The 20,400-nt window shown below is 37.8% G+C and overlaps 1 protein-coding gene and 1 non-coding gene across 2 annotated transcripts in view; both read left to right on the forward strand.

Moving 5' to 3' along the window:
- The window catches only part of MICU2 (mitochondrial calcium uptake 2), a 108,493-nt gene that overhangs the window by 59,387 nt on the left and 28,706 nt on the right, over positions 1-20,400 (forward strand). Inside the window, exons 5-7 of the mRNA XM_032260101.1 lie at positions 12,632-12,679; positions 14,246-14,328; positions 17,422-17,487. Of these exons, the coding sequence (XP_032115992.1) occupies positions 12,632-12,679; positions 14,246-14,328; positions 17,422-17,487 (197 nt within the window). The remainder of the gene's footprint in view (positions 1-12,631; positions 12,680-14,245; positions 14,329-17,421; positions 17,488-20,400) is intronic.
- On the forward strand, positions 7,422-7,520 carry LOC116537935. Its single transcript, XR_004263425.1, has one exon. It is a non-coding gene; the product is annotated as a small nucleolar RNA U13 (small nucleolar RNA).

Here is a 20,400-nt window from a genome sequence, read left to right on the forward strand (position 1 = left end):
GCAGTCCTCCAGACTTGACCTTTGAACGTGATGGTATTACAGGCGTGAGCCACCACACTTGGCCTATTTTTTTTTTTTTTTTTTTTTAATATTTTTGATCCATGGTTACTTGAATTCATGGATGTGGAGGGCCGACCATACAGGTCAGTGATAGCATGAGATCTAAAGCCAAGTTGCAGAATGCTGAGAAGTGAGGGGGATATGAGAAAAGTAAGCACAGACCTCTTGAGACCTGGTCATTAACAGAGGAGTTAGTGGGTAATAGCTAAGCGTAGAGAAAAAAGACCAAGGGAATGTTGGTTTATTTTAGGTGGTGAGCACGCGTCTTGTTGATGAGAAGGAAAGGTGAAATATGCAAAGGAAGTATGGATAGGACAAAATCCTGGAAAATATGAGAGAAGGGATTGTCTTCAGAACAGGAGTGGAAGGATCAGCATTCCACAGGGAGGATATCTTTCCCTTTGTATCAGGAGAAGAGGATGAACAGATGAGCATTTTATGCAGATATTTGCAAATTAGTGGCAGGCAAATGAGACAGGTGTTTTGGAGTAGCCTTGATTTTATTTATAAAGTAGGATAGTAGGGCTGAACTTCATGGAAAAAGAAGGTTTGAAGTAGCTTTTGGGATATGGAAGAAGAACAGATGAGAGAAACAAAAATTTCTGGGAATCCTTCAAGGACGAGAAGAGAACATAGATTATGAAAGAATAGAGTCAATGATCAGTGTAGTTGTAGAATAGAATACAATAGAACAGAACAGAAAGAATAGAATAGAATAGTTGGACAGTTAGGATTTGCTAGGCAGAGGAATGGAGGAAGTCATGGCCTAGGGAGTTAACAATGTAAGGAGTAAGAGAGGTTTTAACTAATGAGCCATTAGAGTCTAAGCAGGATAACAGAGTAACAGTAGAGAAGAAGGTAAAACAGGAAGAAAAATGAAAAAAGAAAGTAGGAAAGTCAAGAGGAAAAAAAATTCCATTTTATGATAAACTTCAATAAAAGAAAAAAGTCTAGACAGAAAGCTGCCAGTGAGGTTGAAAACGGTTGTAATGGCCGGGCGCGGTGGCTCAAGCCTGTAATCCCAGCACTTTGGGAGGCCGAGGCGGGTGGATCACGAGGTCAAGAGATCGAGACCATCCTGGTCAACATAGTGAAACCCCGTCTCTACTAAAAATACAAAAACATTAGCTGGGCATGGTGGCGCGTGCCTGTAATCCCAGCTACTCAGGAGGTTGAGGCAGGAGAATTGCCTGAACCCAGGAGGCGGAGGTTGCCGTGAGCCGTCTCAAAAAAAAAAAAAAGAAAACAGTTGTAATGGATGTCCAAGTGCAGAGAAAACTATGGTCATAGAGTAGGTGTCTGAATTTAGTGTCTAAGCTGATACACTTGTAGGTGATTTCAGGGTTCAGGGAGTGATCGTAGAAATAGATAGCTAAAATAGAAGTAGTTGGTATTGTTAATTCAGTGAAAGTTATCAAGGATCAGAGAGATGGACCACTCTGTTTTAGAAGTGTAGAAAAAGTGTTCACGTGAGGTTGGTGATTATTCTTTCCTGTTGTTTAAAGAAGGAATTGGAGAATTAAGAAATAAATGTAATTTCTAAATCAGTGGTTTATAACCTTTCATTGAATGCAGCAGAGCTTTTACAGTTAATTTCAAGAGGTTTACAGCATTCTCAAATCAACATTAATTTTATGGCTGGGTGTATTAGCTCAGTTATAATCCCAGCACTTTGGGAGGTCAAAGCAAGAGGATAGCTTGAGCCCAGGAGTTCAAGACCAGTCTGGGCAAGGTAGCAAGTCTCCATCTCTACAGACAAGGTAAAAGAAAAAAAATTAGCCGGGCATGGTGACACACACCTGTAGTCCCAGCCACGTAGGAGGCTAGGTGAGAGGATCTCTTGAGCTCAGGAGGTTGAAGTTACGATTGCAGTGAGCTGTGGTCTCCTCAGCAACAGAGCAAGACCCTGTCTCAAAAAATATATAACATTAGTTTTAAATTGAGAGTAAGTTTATGACATTACACTCTGGGGGGGAAGAAAATATGACAAAGGTATAATAACTCCATAAAAGCAGTATCACTCATTTATTGTTGATAAATACGTCTGCACATTCATGATTTAGTGGACTTTCATTATATTCTACAAGTATTAGTTCCTTATACTAAACTGTCTACTTATCTTTACGCCCACTCCACCCCACCCCTCACCAGTTCCTTCCGGTCATAGCATCAGAACATCTCTATATACTTTGAGGTTAACAAGCTCCTAAATTTTTTTTTTTTTTTTTTTTTTTTCTTTGGGACGGAGTTTCAATCTTGTTACCCAGGCTGGAGTGCAATGGCGCGATCTCGGCTCACCGCAATCTCCGCCTCCTGGTTTCAGGCGATTCTCCTGCCTCAGCCTCCCGAGTAGCTGGGATTACAGGCACGCGCCACCATGCCCAGCTAATTTTTTGTATTTTTAGTAGAGACGGGGTTTCACCATGTTGACCAGGATGGTCTCGATCTCTTGACCTCGTGATCCACCCGCCTCGGCCTCCCAAAGTGCTGGGATTACAGGCTTGAGCCACCGCACCCGGCGCTCCTAAACTTTTTATAGGGGGAATTTACCGGAATGTAGTATATGGTTGGTGAACAAAAAGTGTGTGTTTTGAAGTTGACAGACTTAAATTCAAATTTTTCCTAGTTTTATGACCTGAGGAAATTACTTAATCTCTTTCATCCTCACTTTCATCACCTTCAAAATAAGATAGTAATGCCTTCCTTATGGGATTGTTGAAAGAATTTAATAAAATAAGATGTTTTAAACATGTATAGTATCTGTTACGTAGCCTTAAAAAGTATTAAGAGCATGGGTTTTAAGCCTGGTTTAGATTCCTAGCTCTGTTAGTTAGCTGTGTAACCTTGGGCAAGTTAGTTTTAGTTTTCTTATGTTTCTGGTACATTTTAAGTTTATAATTGGAATATTGTTATATGTTTTTTGTAAGATTTAATATTAACTGAACTTTAGCTTCTTATTAATGAATTTGTAAATGGTATTTTTAAAAATCATAGCTAATAAAGATTTTGTAAGGTTTTGCTTTAGGAAATTATTAATTTGGCATTTTAAAGTAGATTTTAAGCATAATATTTAAATTTCAAGTACCAATATTTAGATCAGAGCTATGGCTTTGAGGTACCTTTCCATGATATGGACTTTTCCGGAAGCATTTTCAGATTTTTAAGAAAGATATTTACCAGTTTTGAAAACTCAGATAATGTCTGTGAATATACACTGAACTGACTTACAATTATTTGAGGGGTTTTTTCCTGAAGTAAGGAAGGCTGGAAAGAGTTCTGTAATAATTTTGACCTAAAGGCAGACTGTGAGAACCAGAGTAGACTAATTCAGGTTTTGTGTAAAACTCTACGTAATGTGATTTTAGAAATTCTATTCAAAATTGTTTTCAAGGAAAATGCATAAAATAAAAACTGAAAAGAGAAAGTTTAAATCATCTTAAAAAAAATTGAGAGTAAGAGATTAATCTGTAGATCTTACAAGAGAAACCCATTTCAAGGACCTTAGAAGCACACTGTGCTTCTCAAATACCCTATAAAATCCTATATAGGGTATTTCAAAGAAGTACCCTATACCGCTTCATTGCTGCATTCACGTTGCAGACCCCTGGTAGTGAGTGCCTTAAGTGCTGCCTGTGGCCTTTATATGGAATACCATACTCCTGCTACCTGCTGAACAGCTGCTCACTTCTCAGCTACCCTACTCTATGAAGTCCTCTCTGAAACCAATAAACAGAGTCTTACGCTTTCTCATTTTTGTATTTTGTTATACTGTACTCTCTGATTTCTAATCTTTCTTAAACCATAAATTGTCAAAGTGGAAAAATATGTGTGGTTATTATTTTATCCCCAGTTGCCTGGTATGTTGCCTAAAAACATTCTCTAACACATAGTAACTGTTCATCTAAAGTTAACTACATGCTAATTACAAACTATCCTGAACTATTTCAGTGAGTCCCTTGAGTATTTTTGCTATACAGTTTTAAGTAGCCTTTCTGTCTATTAAAAGCATGAACACTGCCAACCTGGGCAACATAGGGAGACCCTGCCTCCACAAAAAAATTAAAAGATTAGCTGGACATGGTCGCTTATGCCTGTAATATCCTCTACTCAGGAGGCCGAGGTGGGAGAGAATCACTTAATCCTGAGAAGCTGGCTTCAGTGATGTACTCCAGCCTAGGCAACAAAGTGAGACCTTATCTCAAAAGAAAATATTTAAAAATTTAAACTGGATTAATAGGTATTATTTTGTCAACAAAATTAAATCCATTTGGTAGTAATGCTTTCATAAATTTTAGAAATAATGCATCAACTTTTTTTTTCTTTTTTCTTTTTTTTGAGACAGAGCCTCACCCTGACACCCAGGCTAGAGTGCAGTGGGTCGATCTCGGCTCACTGCAACTACAGTTCTAGTTAGCCTTTCTGTGTATTGAAAATGTGAATGCTATCCGCCTTGGCCTCCCAAAGTGCTGGGATTATAGGCGTGAGCCACCGCACCTGGCCTCTGTTCTTTACATAGCTGGAAGACTATTTCTGTTCTCAGAATTAACAACAGCATTAATCATATATTTCCAGGATGGTTTTTTTTTTTTTTTTGAAGGAGAATTGAGACCCAGTATTTCTGGACGATTGGGAGAAAGTCCTTAGTGATGAACTATTAGAAAAATAAACAGGAAGGTTTTTCCCTTCTTAGGCAAAGTCCATGAGGATATTTATATGAGAAATAGAGGAATAAGGAAGATGAGAGGGGAAGGGGTGAGGCAAGGAGACTTTAACCAGAAACAGTGAATGACTGCAAGGATCGATTATATATATAACTAACATTCATTACAAAATCAAAGATAAATTTTTAAAATGTACATGCAGTGGCTGTGGAAGGAAAATCAACTTACCTTCCTGCATTCATAAAGGACTGGCAGGGAATTCAGGACTGTAAGATGCCGCTTAATGATGACAAGAAATTTAAGCAATTGGTGGGTAAAAGTTGAGGCAGAACTGGAGAGTTACAGAACTAGGAAGAGTTCAAAGTATCATGAAAGGGCATGGTATAAGATCTGCTATCTCACCATTCGTCCAAATGCTGGCCACCCGTAACTAAGACTTTTCTATACCTAAGCTTTTCTGTACTTTTATCCCACTCTGATTGGGGTGTCAACGCTGATCCTTCCCGTTCTCCATCCCTCCAACGCATCTACCATACCACATTCTAGCTGGGAGAAGAGTGTCCCTAATTGTGAGAAGCCTTCACACGCTGAATACATAGAGAGTGTCACAGCTCCTGTGTGGCCTGTAGTTTATGAGCTGCTTTAAAGCCTACTTCATTGGTAAAATAGAGATGCTTACATGAAACTTCTGACACAGTGCCTGAGATTGTATCAACAACAGATCTCTTATTAGGGAAATCTGTGTCTCTTTGACCTCCTACCTGTTGAACATTGGTACTTCATAGAATTTTGGCCTTCAGTTACTACTCTTCTTCAGCTTCCTTGGTTTTAGCATTTATGAGATGACTCCCAAATCTCTTTCAGTGCCTCCACTCCTGAGCCTCAGCCGTCTGTATATACAGACCAGCTGCCAGACACCTGCGTTTGGATCTCTCTCAGTTACCATGGATTCAGATATGCCAAACTGCACTCATCGTCTACCCCCTAAACCAACACTTCCTGTATTCTTGATCTCATTTGGTAGTACCAGATTTCATCTAACTCCCTCAAACCCAAGAAATATCTTAAAACCCCTTCTCTCTCTCTCTTTGCCCATCCCAGCCTTCATGTACAATTGAACACAATGTCTTTCCAGTTTTACTTCCCAAGTATTTATCAAATTCATCCTCTCTTCTCCCTACCTCTAGAGAATAGGAAACAGATCAAGTAACTGTCACTTAATAAGTAAAATCCAACTTCCTTAGTTTGGTGCATATAAGCCCCTTGTGGCCTGTGACCTGCGCAAGCTTCTCCCTGCTCCTCTCTTGCCATTCTGCACAGAGTGCCATGTCTGCTCACACTTCTGTGCTTTTGTTCATGCTGTTCCCTTTGCCTGTGCTGTTCTCTCTCCCTCTACTCTCTGACTCAGCCTTCTGCTCGTTGAAGAATTAGCCCAAGCATCACCTCTTCTGGGAATCGTTTTTAACTTCTTCAGTGGAAAAGAATTGTTCTCGGCCGGGCGCGGTGGCTCAAGCCTGTAATCCCAGCACTTTGGGAGGCCGAGGCAGGTGGATCACGAGGCCAAGAGGTCGAGACCATCCTGGTCAACATGGTGAAACCCCGTCTCTACTAAAAATACAAAAAAGTAGCTGGGCATGGGGGCGCGTGCCTGTAATCCCAGCTACTCAGGAGGCTGAGGCAGGAGAATTGCCTGAACCCAGGAGGCGGAGGTTGCGGTGAGCCGAGATCGCGCCATTGCACTCCAGCCTGGGTAACAAGAGCGAAACTCCGTCCCAAAAAAAAAAAAAAAAGAATTGTTCTCTCCTCTACATGCTCATCATTCTTTATATAGTCTCTCTTGCCACATTTTATTATAATTGCTTGTTTATGTGTCATCTGCTAACTGCTTAGAATATAAACTCTTGAGGGAAAAGGCTTTTTCTATGTAAACGTGTGAGGTCTAAGCACGATGGCTAGCACGTGGTATACTCTTAATAAATTGTTTTTGACTGAACAAATAGAGAACAGTAGAATTGGTTATTAAATTGTGAGGAAGCCCAATACAGTGGAAGGGCTAAGACTTATTTGTATAACTTGTCTATAATGTTGATTGTGATCTGATAGTGTAGGAAAAAAGTGCTTATAAGTGCAATAGGGAAACAGCTTGAGGAAAGACAACAGTTATGTTTTAGTTCTCTGAAATACATGAATTGAAGTGTACATTTCCAGCTTAAAGAAAAAAACACTAATGTAAATATAAGAAAGATTCAGAAGATATAGTTGTTAAAGGTGTACTTTACTGTTGCTGTTAATAGTGGTTTGAAGAAAAACAATGTAAAACTTAGTTACACTTGGGACCCTTTGAAATACTCCATTTTACCACATATAAGAACTGTCAAAATTTACACTCTTATCATAACTAGCAAAAGGTAGTACATTCTGAAAATAAGAAAGTAATTTACCAACATGTATTATTACAAGGAAGAATAAGTTGTAAGTTATTATATATTTTTTTAACTGAGCATAATTCTCAATACCATCCTCAAAAATATACTGAGTATAAATTATGAGATATGGTGTAAGATATAAACGTATTCTTACAATAGATGGGATAATTCAATGCCTTTGGAAAACAGGATTCACAAAATTGTACTTAACAGCAGATCGTATTTTAGAATGGTTCCAACTTAATATTTCTAGATAAGCATTGTAACTGCCAGGATTTATTCGTCTTAAGTATGATGTTGGGTTTTCACACTCATGAGTGAGATGTGCCTCCTTCAAACCTTCTTACAAGGACAACATATTGGTTGTGTGATGTGAAGAGGGGGAAAAAATCAGAATTTATTAATTTCTTCTAGTGCTCCTCTTAAGGATTCTTTAACAAACTTTTAAACATAAATGATTTAAAATATTCTGTTAATGTAGTTTTGAATCATTGCCACTTAATAGCATTTGTTTTACAATTAAATTTAACAAATATATATTAAACTATTTCTCCTGTCAGCATTCTCGTGTGTCAGTTTTCTTTAAAAACATTTTTAGGCCGGGCGCGGTGGCTCAAGCCTGTAATCCCAGCACTTTGGGAGGCCGAGGCGGGTGGATCACGAGGTCAAGAGATCGAGACCACCCTGGTCAACATGGTGAAACCCCGTCTCTACTAAAAATACAAAAAATTAGCTGGGCATGGTGGCGCATGCCTGTAATCCCAGCTACTCAGGAGGCTGAGGCAGGAGAATTGCTTGAACCCAGGAGGCGGAGGTTGCGGTGAGCCGAGATCGCGCCATTGCACTCCAGCCTGGGTAACAAGAGCAAAACTCCGTCACCAGAAAAAAAAAATAAATAAATAAAAACATTTTTAGTGGACAGAGGCTTAGAATGCTTATTTATAACCCACCTTGAGAGTGAAAGGTACTGTTTTTATACTGTCTCAACTCTGTGATTATTCAAGCTTTTTATTTTAAGTCAGTATTTCAAAGACAGACACTGGAATTTTCTTTTTCAGAAAGCTCTGCTTGCATAAAGGACCTGTACCTGTGTCTACAGAAAAGAAAAGCAAGGTCTCCTTTTGGCACCAAGCCCAGTGCAGTCTAGCAGTTTGACCATTTTTTTTCATATTGCCATATTCCTTTGATAATTAGAAAAATTCTTAAGGCTGCCAAAGAATGAAATACTTTGATCTTTCAGCTAACATTAGAGCACTTCTCCCAGGTACAAGATATGACAAAACACATTTAATTTATTCTCCCTTTATGTAATGACTAAATAGTTGAAAGCAAAATAAATCTGAAAATGTACTACAGTCTTTTTATTAAAGAAAAATATACCTGCTCCAAAATAGAAACAACAAAAATTAATGCAAAAAAAGGAAGCCATTGAAAACATTTAAAATATTTACTTATAGGTAAAACTTGGAATCATCTAGATATACAATTTTTGCCTTCCTTGCTCTGAAGTACCTTTGGGCTTTGGCCCTGAGTCTTCTCTCCTCTCTTTGATTGGGAGCCATTAGGGTATGGTGTCCTGCACAGAAGGGTAAATACATTCCCACTGCCATCACCCTCTGCAGGTCTTTATTCTTCCTGTCTGAACTACCATAGTAGTTTTATTTCCCATTGCTGCTTCCACCTGAACATTTTTTCAGACAATCACTTTTCAGTTTTCATATTCAGCTTCATCTATCCTAAATAGCTTTCCCACTCATAGCACATCAGCCTAATTAAAATTTTTGCCGATCATTTAAAGATTACTGTTAGAATTACTTTCTCTCTGACACCTTTGATCATCTAAGCTCAGATATGCTTGCACAATTTTCTAAACTCCTGTAACTCTTACTATCCATATCTCTCTATGGCATCTAGTATTTTCTGTAAACACCTGGAAATACAGAACACCATCTGTGAAGAATTCTTGCCAAATTCAAACTTGAATCTCAGCACACATCTGGATTTAAGTACCATTTGTAGAAAACACAGAAGGTAGAGGAACATGTGAAATACCAAGGAGATTCATTCATCAAAATTTTATAGACTTTTGGAAATTTTACAGGACAAATGACCAGCTTTTTCAACAATTAAGTTGAAAGGTAGGGGCAAAAAAGACAAGGGAGAAAACCTGCACATTAAGAGAGACATAAGAGACAGGAAGGCTGGGTACAGTGGGTCACACCTTTAATCCCAGCACTTTGGGAGGCCGAGGCAGGAGGATCACTTGAGCCCAGGAGTTCGAGACCAGCCAGAGCAACATAGGAAGACCCTGCCTCTACCAAAAAAAAAGTTTTTTAATTAGCTGGGCATGGTGACACATCCCTATGGTCCCAGCTACTCAGGAGGTGGGAGGATTGCTTAAACATGGGAGATGAAGGCTGCAGTGAGCCATTACTGTGCCACTGCACTCTAGCCTGGGCAACAGAGTGAGACCTTGTTTCCAAAAAAAAAAAAAAAAAAAAGGTAAAGAAAAGGAATTTAAGAAATAAGTTAGACTATATCAAAATTAAGAACATTTGTGAATCAAAGAACACTGTCAAAAGAGTGAAAAAAAGATCCACAAATGGGAGAAAATATTTTCAGATCATATATATTTGTATATATGATAAAGTAATAACCAGAATATATAAAGAACTGTAACAAAATGTTTTTTAATGGGAAAAGGACTCAAATAGAAATTTCTCAAAATAGGAGATACACATGGCTAATAAGCACATGAAAAGGTACTTAACATTACTAATCATCAGAGAAATGCAAATCAAAATCACATTGAGATATCACTTCGTATTCAGTAGATTGGCAGTTGAAAAAAAAAAAAAAAAAGCAGAAAACACAAGTGTCGAGGATGTGGAGAAATTTGGTGGGAATTTGCATTTCCACAGCTGCTGCAGAAAACGTAGAGCGATTCCTCAAAAATTAAACAGCATTACCTTATGATGCAGCAGTCTTGCTTCTGGGTATATACCCAAAAGAAATGAAAGCAGGGACTCAGACAAATATTTCTTCACCAATATTTGTAGCCACACAGTAGAAACAGCCCAAATGTCCATCAGCAGGTGAATGGATAAACAAAATGTGATGCATACATACAGTGGAATATTATTCAGCCTTAAAAAGGAAGGAAATTCTGACACATACTGCAGTATGAAAGAACCTTTAAAACATTATGCCAAGTGAAATAAGCCAGTCACAAAAGGACAAATATTATATAATTAATCTTATATGAGGTACCTAGAATAGGCAAATTCAGAGACAGAAAGTGGAATAGAGGTTACAGGGGCTAGAGGTGGGGATGAGTGGTGGGATTCAGGAGTTAATGTTTAATGTATACAGTGTTTCTATTTAGGATGGTGGAAAATTTCTAATGCTGGTTGTACAACAGTGTGAATGTATTTAATGCCACCAAACTGTACAGTTAAAAATGGCTTACATGGTAAATTGTATGTTATATTTATTTTACCACAGTATTTAAAAAACAAGTGATTTAAGAGACCTACTCACCAAGTGCAATGTAAGGACTTTCTTTGGATGCTCATTTGAACACACTTGAAAACTTATCTAAAACAGGAAAATTGATAATGCTAATTTGAATTTGAAGATGTTAAGGAAATTATACTTTTTAGATGTGGTAACTATCTGGTAGGGAGGGTTTTTTTAGATGTACAGCCCAAATTTTTTAGAAATATGTGCATGTGGGATTTGTTTCAAAATAATCCTGTGGGAAGTAGGGAGTGAAAAAAAGTATAGGTAAAGCAGTACCTGCCGTGAGTTGACAATTATTGGCACTGAGTCTCGTTGTGTTATTAATATAATTCTATATAATTATTCATCATATTATTCTCTCTGCTGTTGTGTGTGATGGACATTTTCCATGATTAAAAAAAATGTTTGAAATTATTAATTGTGTGTTTTGCTATTATACCAATCTTATGACCCGGAGAGAACAATTGTTTTTAGTTTATCAGGAAGCCATGTTTTTGAGATATCATTTCTATGTTTAATGTAACTTTTTCATTGTAAGCAACATAAAACCTGACAAAATGTACTTGAGCAAGCAAGAAAGTTTAGTGACTAGACAGAGTTAGCTTCACACCCAGCTTCATCCAGGGCACAAACATCACCATATTCATTTTCCAGATCAGGCAATTAAAGATTGGCTACATTCTTGAACTCTAAATACTGACCTCTGGCAGTTCCAGGCACACTCTCTATTTTCGCACATTCCTGAGAATAACATTCTCACATCACCAAAGCCCAGCACAAAATAAAAATGTAGAAGTCAGTAATCCAGCATTTGCATCAGAAATCCTGCTGTACTCTGAGTGGCCCAACTTAGGTGATAGCCCATCCCTAAGCCAGTCCCTGGTTCAAGACTGTTGCAACCTGCTTGTTACCTTGGCCTGAGCTACTTGCCCATCCCTACATCAATTCCACAGAAATGCAGTGATTGGCTTTGGCCAATTAGCATTTACTTGCAGAGGCAAATGTAGGGTCATCCTACCCAAACTGCATATTTGAGACTGGCAAAGAATGATTTCCCAAAGGAAAAATCAAGTTACTGCTACAACAAATTAATTGCTACATTTTAAATAATATAATTTGACTCTCAGTATTCCAAGTCTGTTATTCTGCTGAATTTATAAATTTGCTTCACTTGAGATGTTATGAATAGTAAAAATTTAAGTAGAAATTACATAAAATGCCACGCAAATAGAACTTCTAGTGGATGCCAATTATTTGCTAGCCGGCATCCATTCTTTCTCTGTATTAGTCAATGTTCTCCAGAGAAACAGAACCAATTGGAGGTATAGATGGAGATTCACTGTGAAGAACTGGCTCATGCAGTTATGGAGGCACAGAGGTCCCTTGATCTGCCAGTTGTAGACCCAGGAAAGCTGGTGGTGTAATTCAGTCCACATTTGGAGGACTGAGAACCAGGAGAGCCAGTGGTATAAACTCCCATCTGAGGCTGGAAGATAAGATGTCCCAGCTAAAGAAGTGAGGTAGAAAAAAAAGGTGAATTTCTCCTTCCTGCACTTTTTGTTCAACAAAGAGAGAGTGAATAATGCCCACCCATATTGTAGAGGACAGCCTACTTTGCCAAGTCTACCAATGTAAATGCTAATCTCACAGAGACACCCAGAAATGATGTTTAATCTGGGTACTCAAGATGTTCGGTCTGTGACCCCGTCAAACTGACACTTAAGACTAACCATCACAACCTCCTTACTGGCAATGGTAACCTGATGAAGCATAGTTTCTTTTTTTCAGTATTAGGACTCTACTTCAACTATTATAAAAATTTTCCATTGTATCAAAGAGAGGTAATTTAAAGTAAAAATGGTTTTTTAATTAGGTGAAATTTCAATCTTAATGTCTCTGTATGTTTACTTCTAAACCATCTAAAACTTATTTTCTGGTATGTTTTTATTTTATCTCTTTCAGGGCTAATTTCGTATACCGAGTATCTTTTCTTGCTTACAATCCTCACTAGTAAGTATCCCACAGTTCTTCTCAGTGATCTTGTGGAATTCTCTATTCTTACTAAACAGGATTTTAAAAGTTTGGTATTTGTGTGTTTATCATGAAAAACATTATCGGTACCTTAGTTTCTATATCTACAAAATGATAATGTTGGATTCAGTTATCCCCTTGAGTCTCTTCTATCTCCTGTGCACTATAGTAACCCATAGCCTTGTCTCTTTAATAGGACATTTGTTGAACAAGAGAATGAAAGTGGTAGTCTTGACTTTAAAAATGCTTATCTGACGTTATACAAAATTCCTGACCAGTACCCTTCAAAAGTGTGAAGGTCATGGAAAACAAGGAAAGACTGAGACACTGTTACAGATTAGAGAAGATTCAGGAGACATAACTGAATATAACATGGTATCTTATATTTGATCCTAGAATAGGAAAACAGTGAAAAAACATGAAATCTTGATAAAGTTAATAGTGTAGTTCATAATGCTATGCCATGTTAATTTCTTAGTCTTTATAAATGTACTATGGTTGTGTAACATGTTAACATTAGAAGACCAGCCATCGTGGCTCACCCCAGCACTTTAGTTTGAGCCCAGAGTTTGATACTTGGGCAACATGGTGAAACCTCATCTCTACAAAAAAGTAAAAAAATTGGCGAGATATGGTGGTGCATACTTGTAGTCCCAGCTACTTGTGGGGGCTGAGGTGGGAGGATTGCTTGAGCCCAGGAGGTTGAAGCTGCAGTAAGCTGTGATCACACTGCTGTACTCCAACCTCGGTGACAGAGTGAGACCCTGTCTCAAAAAAAAAATTGACTGGGCATGGTGGCTCATGCACTTTGGGAAGCTGAGGTGGGCATATCACAAGGTCAGGAGATCGAGACTTTCCTGATCAACAATGGTGAAACCCCATCTCTACTAAAAATACAAAAATTAGCTGGGCGTGGTGGCATGTGCCTGTAATCCCAGCTACTCAGGAGGCTGAGGCAGGAGAATCGCTTGAACCTGGGAGACAGAGGGTGCAGTGAGCGGAGATTGTGCCACTGCACTCCAGCCCGGCTACAGAGCTAGACTCTGTCTAAAAAAAAAAAAAAAAAGGAAAAAAGTTAGAGAAGCCTGAGCAAAGAGTATATGGAGACTCTCTGGACTCTTTGTACTGTCTTTACAAAATTTGTGTAAGTCTAAAATGATTGCAAAATACGTTGTTGTTTTTTAAGTACTCTGAAAAAGGGAAATAAAAAGTAATCATTAATTTGAAAATAGCCAAGTTACTGTAAGAATATAGAAAAGCCCCTAGTAGAGCTAAAGAAATAAATTAAGCCCACAAATTAATTTTGCATTGAAAGGGAGAACACTTAGTATCAGAGCAGTAGCACTTATGGAAAGGGTGTTGGAGAAGACGGGGAACAAAGCCATAACACCAAATGTCAGCCTTTGGAATTGTTGTAAGAAATCATTGTTTTCTGTGTAGACCCTTATTCAAACAGTTCCTGCTAGTTTATGTGAAATTTGAAGATCTCTCTATCTGCAAATAACTTGCTTTCATCAACATTTTTCATTTTTCACTTTATTGCAGAACCCCATTCTGGATTTCATGTTGCTTTTAAAATGCTAGATACAGATGGTAATGAGATGATTGATAAAAGGGAATTTTTTAAGGTAAGTAGATGCTAATTATTTTAGGTTTATCATAAAATACCTGGATGTTTGTGTGATAATTTTACACTCTGTCACCCAGGCTGGAGTGCAGTGGCACAATCTCAGCTCACTGCAGCCTCTGCCTCCCAGATTCAAGCAATTCTCCTGCCTCAGCCTCCTGGGTAGCTGGGATTACAGGCACGTGCCACTGTGCCCAGCTAATTTTTTATATTTTTATTAGAGATGGGGCTTCACCATGTTGGCCAGGCTGATCTCGAACTCCCGACCTCAGGTGATACACCTGCCTCAGCCTCCCAAAGTGCTGGGATTACAGGCATGAGCCACCGTGCCCGGCCATATGTAGCATCTTATATTTGAAATTTTCTTCAAAGAACCAATTAGTTCTTTACATATCAAAAAAGCATATTTAAAAGGAAGGGATTTATCTTAGTTTATCTAAATGTTTTTCTAGTAGATTTTATTTCTTGCTCTACCCACCATATGTACTAGAAAGTAATGAGAATCACTTTAATACCTAAAACATAAATGTAACAAAGTGATTTGAATGGCAAATGTAAAAGTAATGATAAAGTATGGTAATAAAAGCCTTGTGAAAGCGTCCTAAAATACAGATTGCCTCAGTTTGTTACTTTTGTGTTTTGTGAACATTCATGTTTTATTAACATTCAGATCTGAAAACTGTGTTAGTAAATGTATTCCTTGCTTCTTTATCTCAAGAACTCGTAAAATAACAACTGTCTGCATGAGCTGTTCTCTGTCAGCTAATAATAAAAGATAGCAACTGTGATCAAAGCCAGTAATGGTTAATCCATTAAATCTTTACCTTGATCGATGATACATGTGCTTATGTGGGATACATGCCAGGGTTTTAGTGCAATCTCTCTAAACAGTAGATTAATGGTAGGTCTGTTTCCTAGTATCAGTTGCTCCTTAGGTGGTCCTTTTATTTTGCATTGCTTTCATATTGATGGCAAGGACTGCCCACTTAATATAGTAGCATTACAGTTTTATTATACTAAATACATCTGCTAGAGTTATTTTTAAATAAATATAGAAACCTTCCACATGAGCTATTAGGGAAATGCAAGTTAAAACCGCAGTGACATACTACCCTCTAAAGAGAATGACCAAAATTAAAAAGACCAGTCACATCAAATGTTGGTGAGGATGTGAAGGAACCAGAATTCACTTTAGAAGATAGTTTGGCAGTTTCTTATAAAGTTAAACAGATCTGTTATCCTCCTAAGGTTTATCCAAGAGAAATCAAAACCTACATCCACAAAATTGAGTTGTAAAAGAACATTTGTGGCATTTTGATTCACAGTAGCCAAAAACTGGAGCCATGAAAACATCTATCAAAAGGTGAATGAATAAATAATCCTATATTCATAAAATGGAATAAAATGCAACAATAAATGGCAACAACTACTGACAGGCAACCAACATGGATGAATCTTAAGACCATTATGCTGAGTGAAAGAAGTCGGACACATGCTGTTTAATTTCATTTATTTGAATTTCTAAACTAGGTGAAACTAATTTACGTTGGGAAAAAAATCAGAACTGTCTCTGTGGGAACCAGAGTAAAGGAGAAACTAGGTTTGGAAACTGGGAAGAGACACAAAGAAACTTTGTCAAAATTGTATGGCTGATATTTGTACATTTTAATATATGTCATTTTTTCCTGAAGAGCTATAAATAATAATAACTGGAAAGGGAACAGGGAGCAGATAGAGGTAGATGAGCCAGGAATGGCAGAATACTGATAATTATTGAAGATAAGTAATGTTTATATGGTGACTTATAGAATTCTGTTCATTTTACTTATGTTTGAAATTTTCTGTAATGAAAATTTTTAAGAGGTTCCAGGGGAATAAGCACAGGGAGAAATGTTTGGATATTGAACTTGGCATTATACCATTTGATTGTCAACTTTAAAAATAGGCCGGGCGCAGTGGCTCACACCTATAATCACAGCACTTTGGGAGGCCAAGGCAGGCGGATCACGAAGTCAAGTGATCGAGACCATCCTAGCCAACATGGTGAAACCCCGTCTCTACTAAAAATACAAAATTAGCTGGGCATGGTGGCATGCGCCTGTAGTCCCAGCTACTCGAGAGGCTGAGGCAGGAAAATCACTTGAACCCAGGAGGTGGAGGTTGCAGTGAGCCGAGATCATGCCACTGCACTCCAGCCTGGCAACAGAGTGAGACTTTGTCTCAGAAAAAAATAAAATAAAATAAATATAAAGCTTTTTAACTTTTTTCTAAAATAAATACGTAGGGGAAAGGGGGACATTGAAAACTGGCTGAGAGATTTAGAGAACTAGAAGTAAACCACTTGCCTAAAACAAACATAATAGAAATAGCCAAATTTGAAATAACTAATATGGAATTTAATTGCAGCAGTTTTCAAAATGTTAAATAGCCTAGAAAAAAAAAATGGATCGAGATTTGTCTCCTAATTGATTTGAATCCATAGTTTGGGATTTTTGTCTATATCTGATTCTTTTAAAATGCTTTCTTTTTTAAATTTGCTTTCCATATGAGGATTGATAGAAATGCTCCTGAAAGGCAGGTAGGTTTTTTAATGTACTCAATTTCAAGATATTATTTACAATGTCCTAATTAGTAGAAATGTAAGTCTTTAAATTATTTTAATGCTTTATAAATGCATAAAGGGAAAAGCAAGACTGTGTATAATATAAATCGCTTTTTAAGAACTGTATACTTGAAAATGTCACCCATAAACTAGTGATGTAACAAATTAATTATGAGTAAAAATTATCTTGAAAGAAAGTGTAATCTTGAAGTTTTTGTAGAGTGCTACCTAAGAACATGTATCTATTAAATAAGCTAGCTTTCTTAGTAGAAAATTGTAGTAATAATAATGTCAATACTTTTGTTATCTCTTTTGTCCTCTGATTCTTACATTGTCTAAGAGAAAAAGATAATAGGAGTTATGATTAGAAAGAGTTTAATATTCAGCAAATAACTACATATATTTTATAACAACAACTTGGCATCTGTTTTTTAGGTTGTTTTGAAAAATCTGGTAGGGACACATGTAAACTCATGATTGCAATCTTTTTAGCTGCAGAAGATAATAAGTAAACAAGATGACTTGATGACAGTGAAAACTAATGAAACTGGACATCAGGTATGTATAAATGATTTACAAACAACTGATATTTATAATAGCTACTCTATTCTGTTTGTTCAGATATTCCCAATAGTTACCAATAGATTTGGTATCAGATATTTAATTTTTTGAATACAGTCATTCACCACATAACTTTTCAGTCAACAACAGACTTCATATACAGTGGTGGTCTGAGCAATAGGCTATACTGTACATAGAGGTATGTGGTGGGGTGTACCACCTAAGTTTGTGTAAGTACACTGTGATGTTCTCACAGCGACAGTCACCTAACAATGCATTTCTCAGCACTTCTCCCTATGGTTAAGCAATACATGACTGTATTTTAAATATATATGCTATATTTACGTGTTCCTAACTTCGGGTGGTGCACAGGAGTATGTAGGTAGAGCAGAATTTCCCTCCCAGTCACCCGGTTCTCCTCCCTGGGCAATTAGTGCTTTCAGTTTCTTGCATATTCTTCCAGAGAGGTTTTATGCATATATAAGTATACATGTAAAGAAGTCAATAGATACATCTGTATTCTTTTTTGTGTTTTAATGTAAGCAGTAACATACTATACATTGTTCCACACCCTTCTTTTTTAACTTAATATATCTAAAGATGTCATTCTTTTTTAATGGCTTCATAGTACTTTGTTGTATGGATATAGTAACCATTCCCCTTTTGAAAGATATTTAACAGGTATTCATCTTTTGATATTACAAATAATGCTGCATTGAATAATTGTAATTATTTTATACATACGTGAACATATCTCAGGAATAACCCCTGAAATTCCGTTGCTGGGTCGAAAGATGAATATTTCTAAGGTCATTGACAAACTTTCATAAATATTGACAAATACCTTCTAGAGAATATGAACCAGTTCTTAGTCTCATCAGTAATGCCTATCAGTGCATTTTTCATTAATCATCTTTTAATCAATTGTAATTCCACACTCTGCTTTTCCTAAGATTTTCTTAAAGTTGTAAATCGCTTCATATTTTAGAGCATGTCTGCTTCAAAATCAACGAATTATTTAAGTCACAGTTCTTTACGTTTCATTCCCTTTGAGCTGTTGTATACTGAACTTTTTGGCTCACATTCAATTCCCTGAATGATATTCCCTTTCCCTAAACATATCTTGTGTGCTCCCCTAGTACCCTGTATGTCCCCAATCACAACACCTTGTCACATGTTAATATAATTGTTTGTGTCCTCTACAATGAAAGTATCATGCTTCTCTTTAAGGTTGTGTGATGTTAGGTAGTAGTTCACAAGGCCACTCTTAACTTCTGAAAGCAACTACAGAATTCAAGGGGACCCCCAAGACCACTCTGAGGTTCAGTAACTTACTGGAAGAAGTGACATAACTCAACAAAGTCATTATGGTCATGGTAACAATTTGCCACAGGGAGAGGATAATCAGCCAAGGCGGCCAGGCATGGTAATCCCAGCACTTTGGGGGCCAAGGTGGGCAGATCACCTGAGGTTGGGAATTCAAGACCAGCCTGACCAACATGGAGAAACTCCATCTCTACTAAAAAAAATACAAAAATTAGTCGGGTGTGGTGATGCATGCCTATAATTCCAGCTACTCAGGCAGCTGAGGCAGGAGAATCGCTTGAACCTGCGAGGCGGAGGTTGCGGTGAGCTGACATCGCTCCATTGCACTCCAGCCTGGGCAACAAGAGCAAAACTCAAAAAAAAAAAAAAAAAAAAAAAAAGCCAAGGCAAGGGGCACATGGAGCAGAGTTCCAAAAAGTCCCACAAGCAGAGGTTCCAATTGTCTTCTCCTAGTGGAGTCATGGGTAGTGCTAACTTTCCCAGCAATGGTGTGTGATAATATGCACAGAGTAGTACCAACCAGAGAAGCCCGCCAAGGTGTTGATGTCCAGAGATTTTATTTGGGCCAGCCATGTAAACCTGGTTGGCTGCCCATGTAGCTGACCCTTGTCTCCAGCCATTTCAGGGTCAAGCTGATCCCCTTCATCCAAATCCCTACCCTAAATCTTATTTTTAGACTGTCTGCTGTGACCCAAGGCCCCCCAGTCAAAAAAGACACTCTTATCTTAGAGATCAACTTCCAGCAGCCAAAACAAAGGCCAGACCTCTGTTCTGATAAGATTAAGTCTTTACTACACAGATTGTATCTATGTGACCTTGTAAAGCGCCAGGCATGGATGACATGCTCAGTTAATATTCTTTAATGAATGAACAAATACCTGATCAGATGGATGTAATGTATTTAAACGTTGGCCTATTCATTGGTTATTAAGATTGTTTCCAAATATTTGCTCTTAGAAGTTGATATGGTTTGGATCTGTGTCCCCGCCCAAATCTCGTGTTGAAATATAACCACCAGTGTTGGAGGGAAGGCCTGGTGGGAGGTTATTGTATCACAGGAGTGGTTTCTCATAGTTTAACACCATCCTCCTTCGTGCTATCATTGCAAGGTGAGTTCTCATGAGCTCTGGTTGTTTAAAAGCCGGTGACACCTCACTCGTCTCTTTGTTGCTCCTGCCTCCAGCCGTGTAAGATGCCTCTGCTTCCCCTTCATCTTCCGCCATGATTGTTAGTTTCCCAAGACCTCCTCAGAAGCAGAAGCCCCTATACTTCCTGTACAGCTTGCAGAACCATGAGCCAATTAAACCGCTTTTCTTTATAAATTACCCAGTCTCGGGTGTTTGTTTATAGTAATGCGAGACCGAACTACAGAAGTCATGCCACAGTAAATATCTAAACATGTAAATTTAGAGTAAAATTCTAGAAATGAGATTCTTGGAGCAAAGACATGAATACCTTTTAAGTTTTTGGTACCTGTTGCCAAATTGCTTTCTATTATAACCTTTCTGGAAAGGTTATAACAATTTATAGTCCCACCAGCATTGAGTAAGCATACCCATCTCTCAGCAGTTTTTCCAGGATTTG

This window comes from Sapajus apella, unplaced genomic scaffold, assembly GCF_009761245.1.
Source record: "Sapajus apella isolate SASKATOON/1434 unplaced genomic scaffold, GSC_monkey_1.0 scaffold114, whole genome shotgun sequence".
NCBI classification, from domain to species: Eukaryota; Metazoa; Chordata; class Mammalia; order Primates; family Cebidae; genus Sapajus; species Sapajus apella.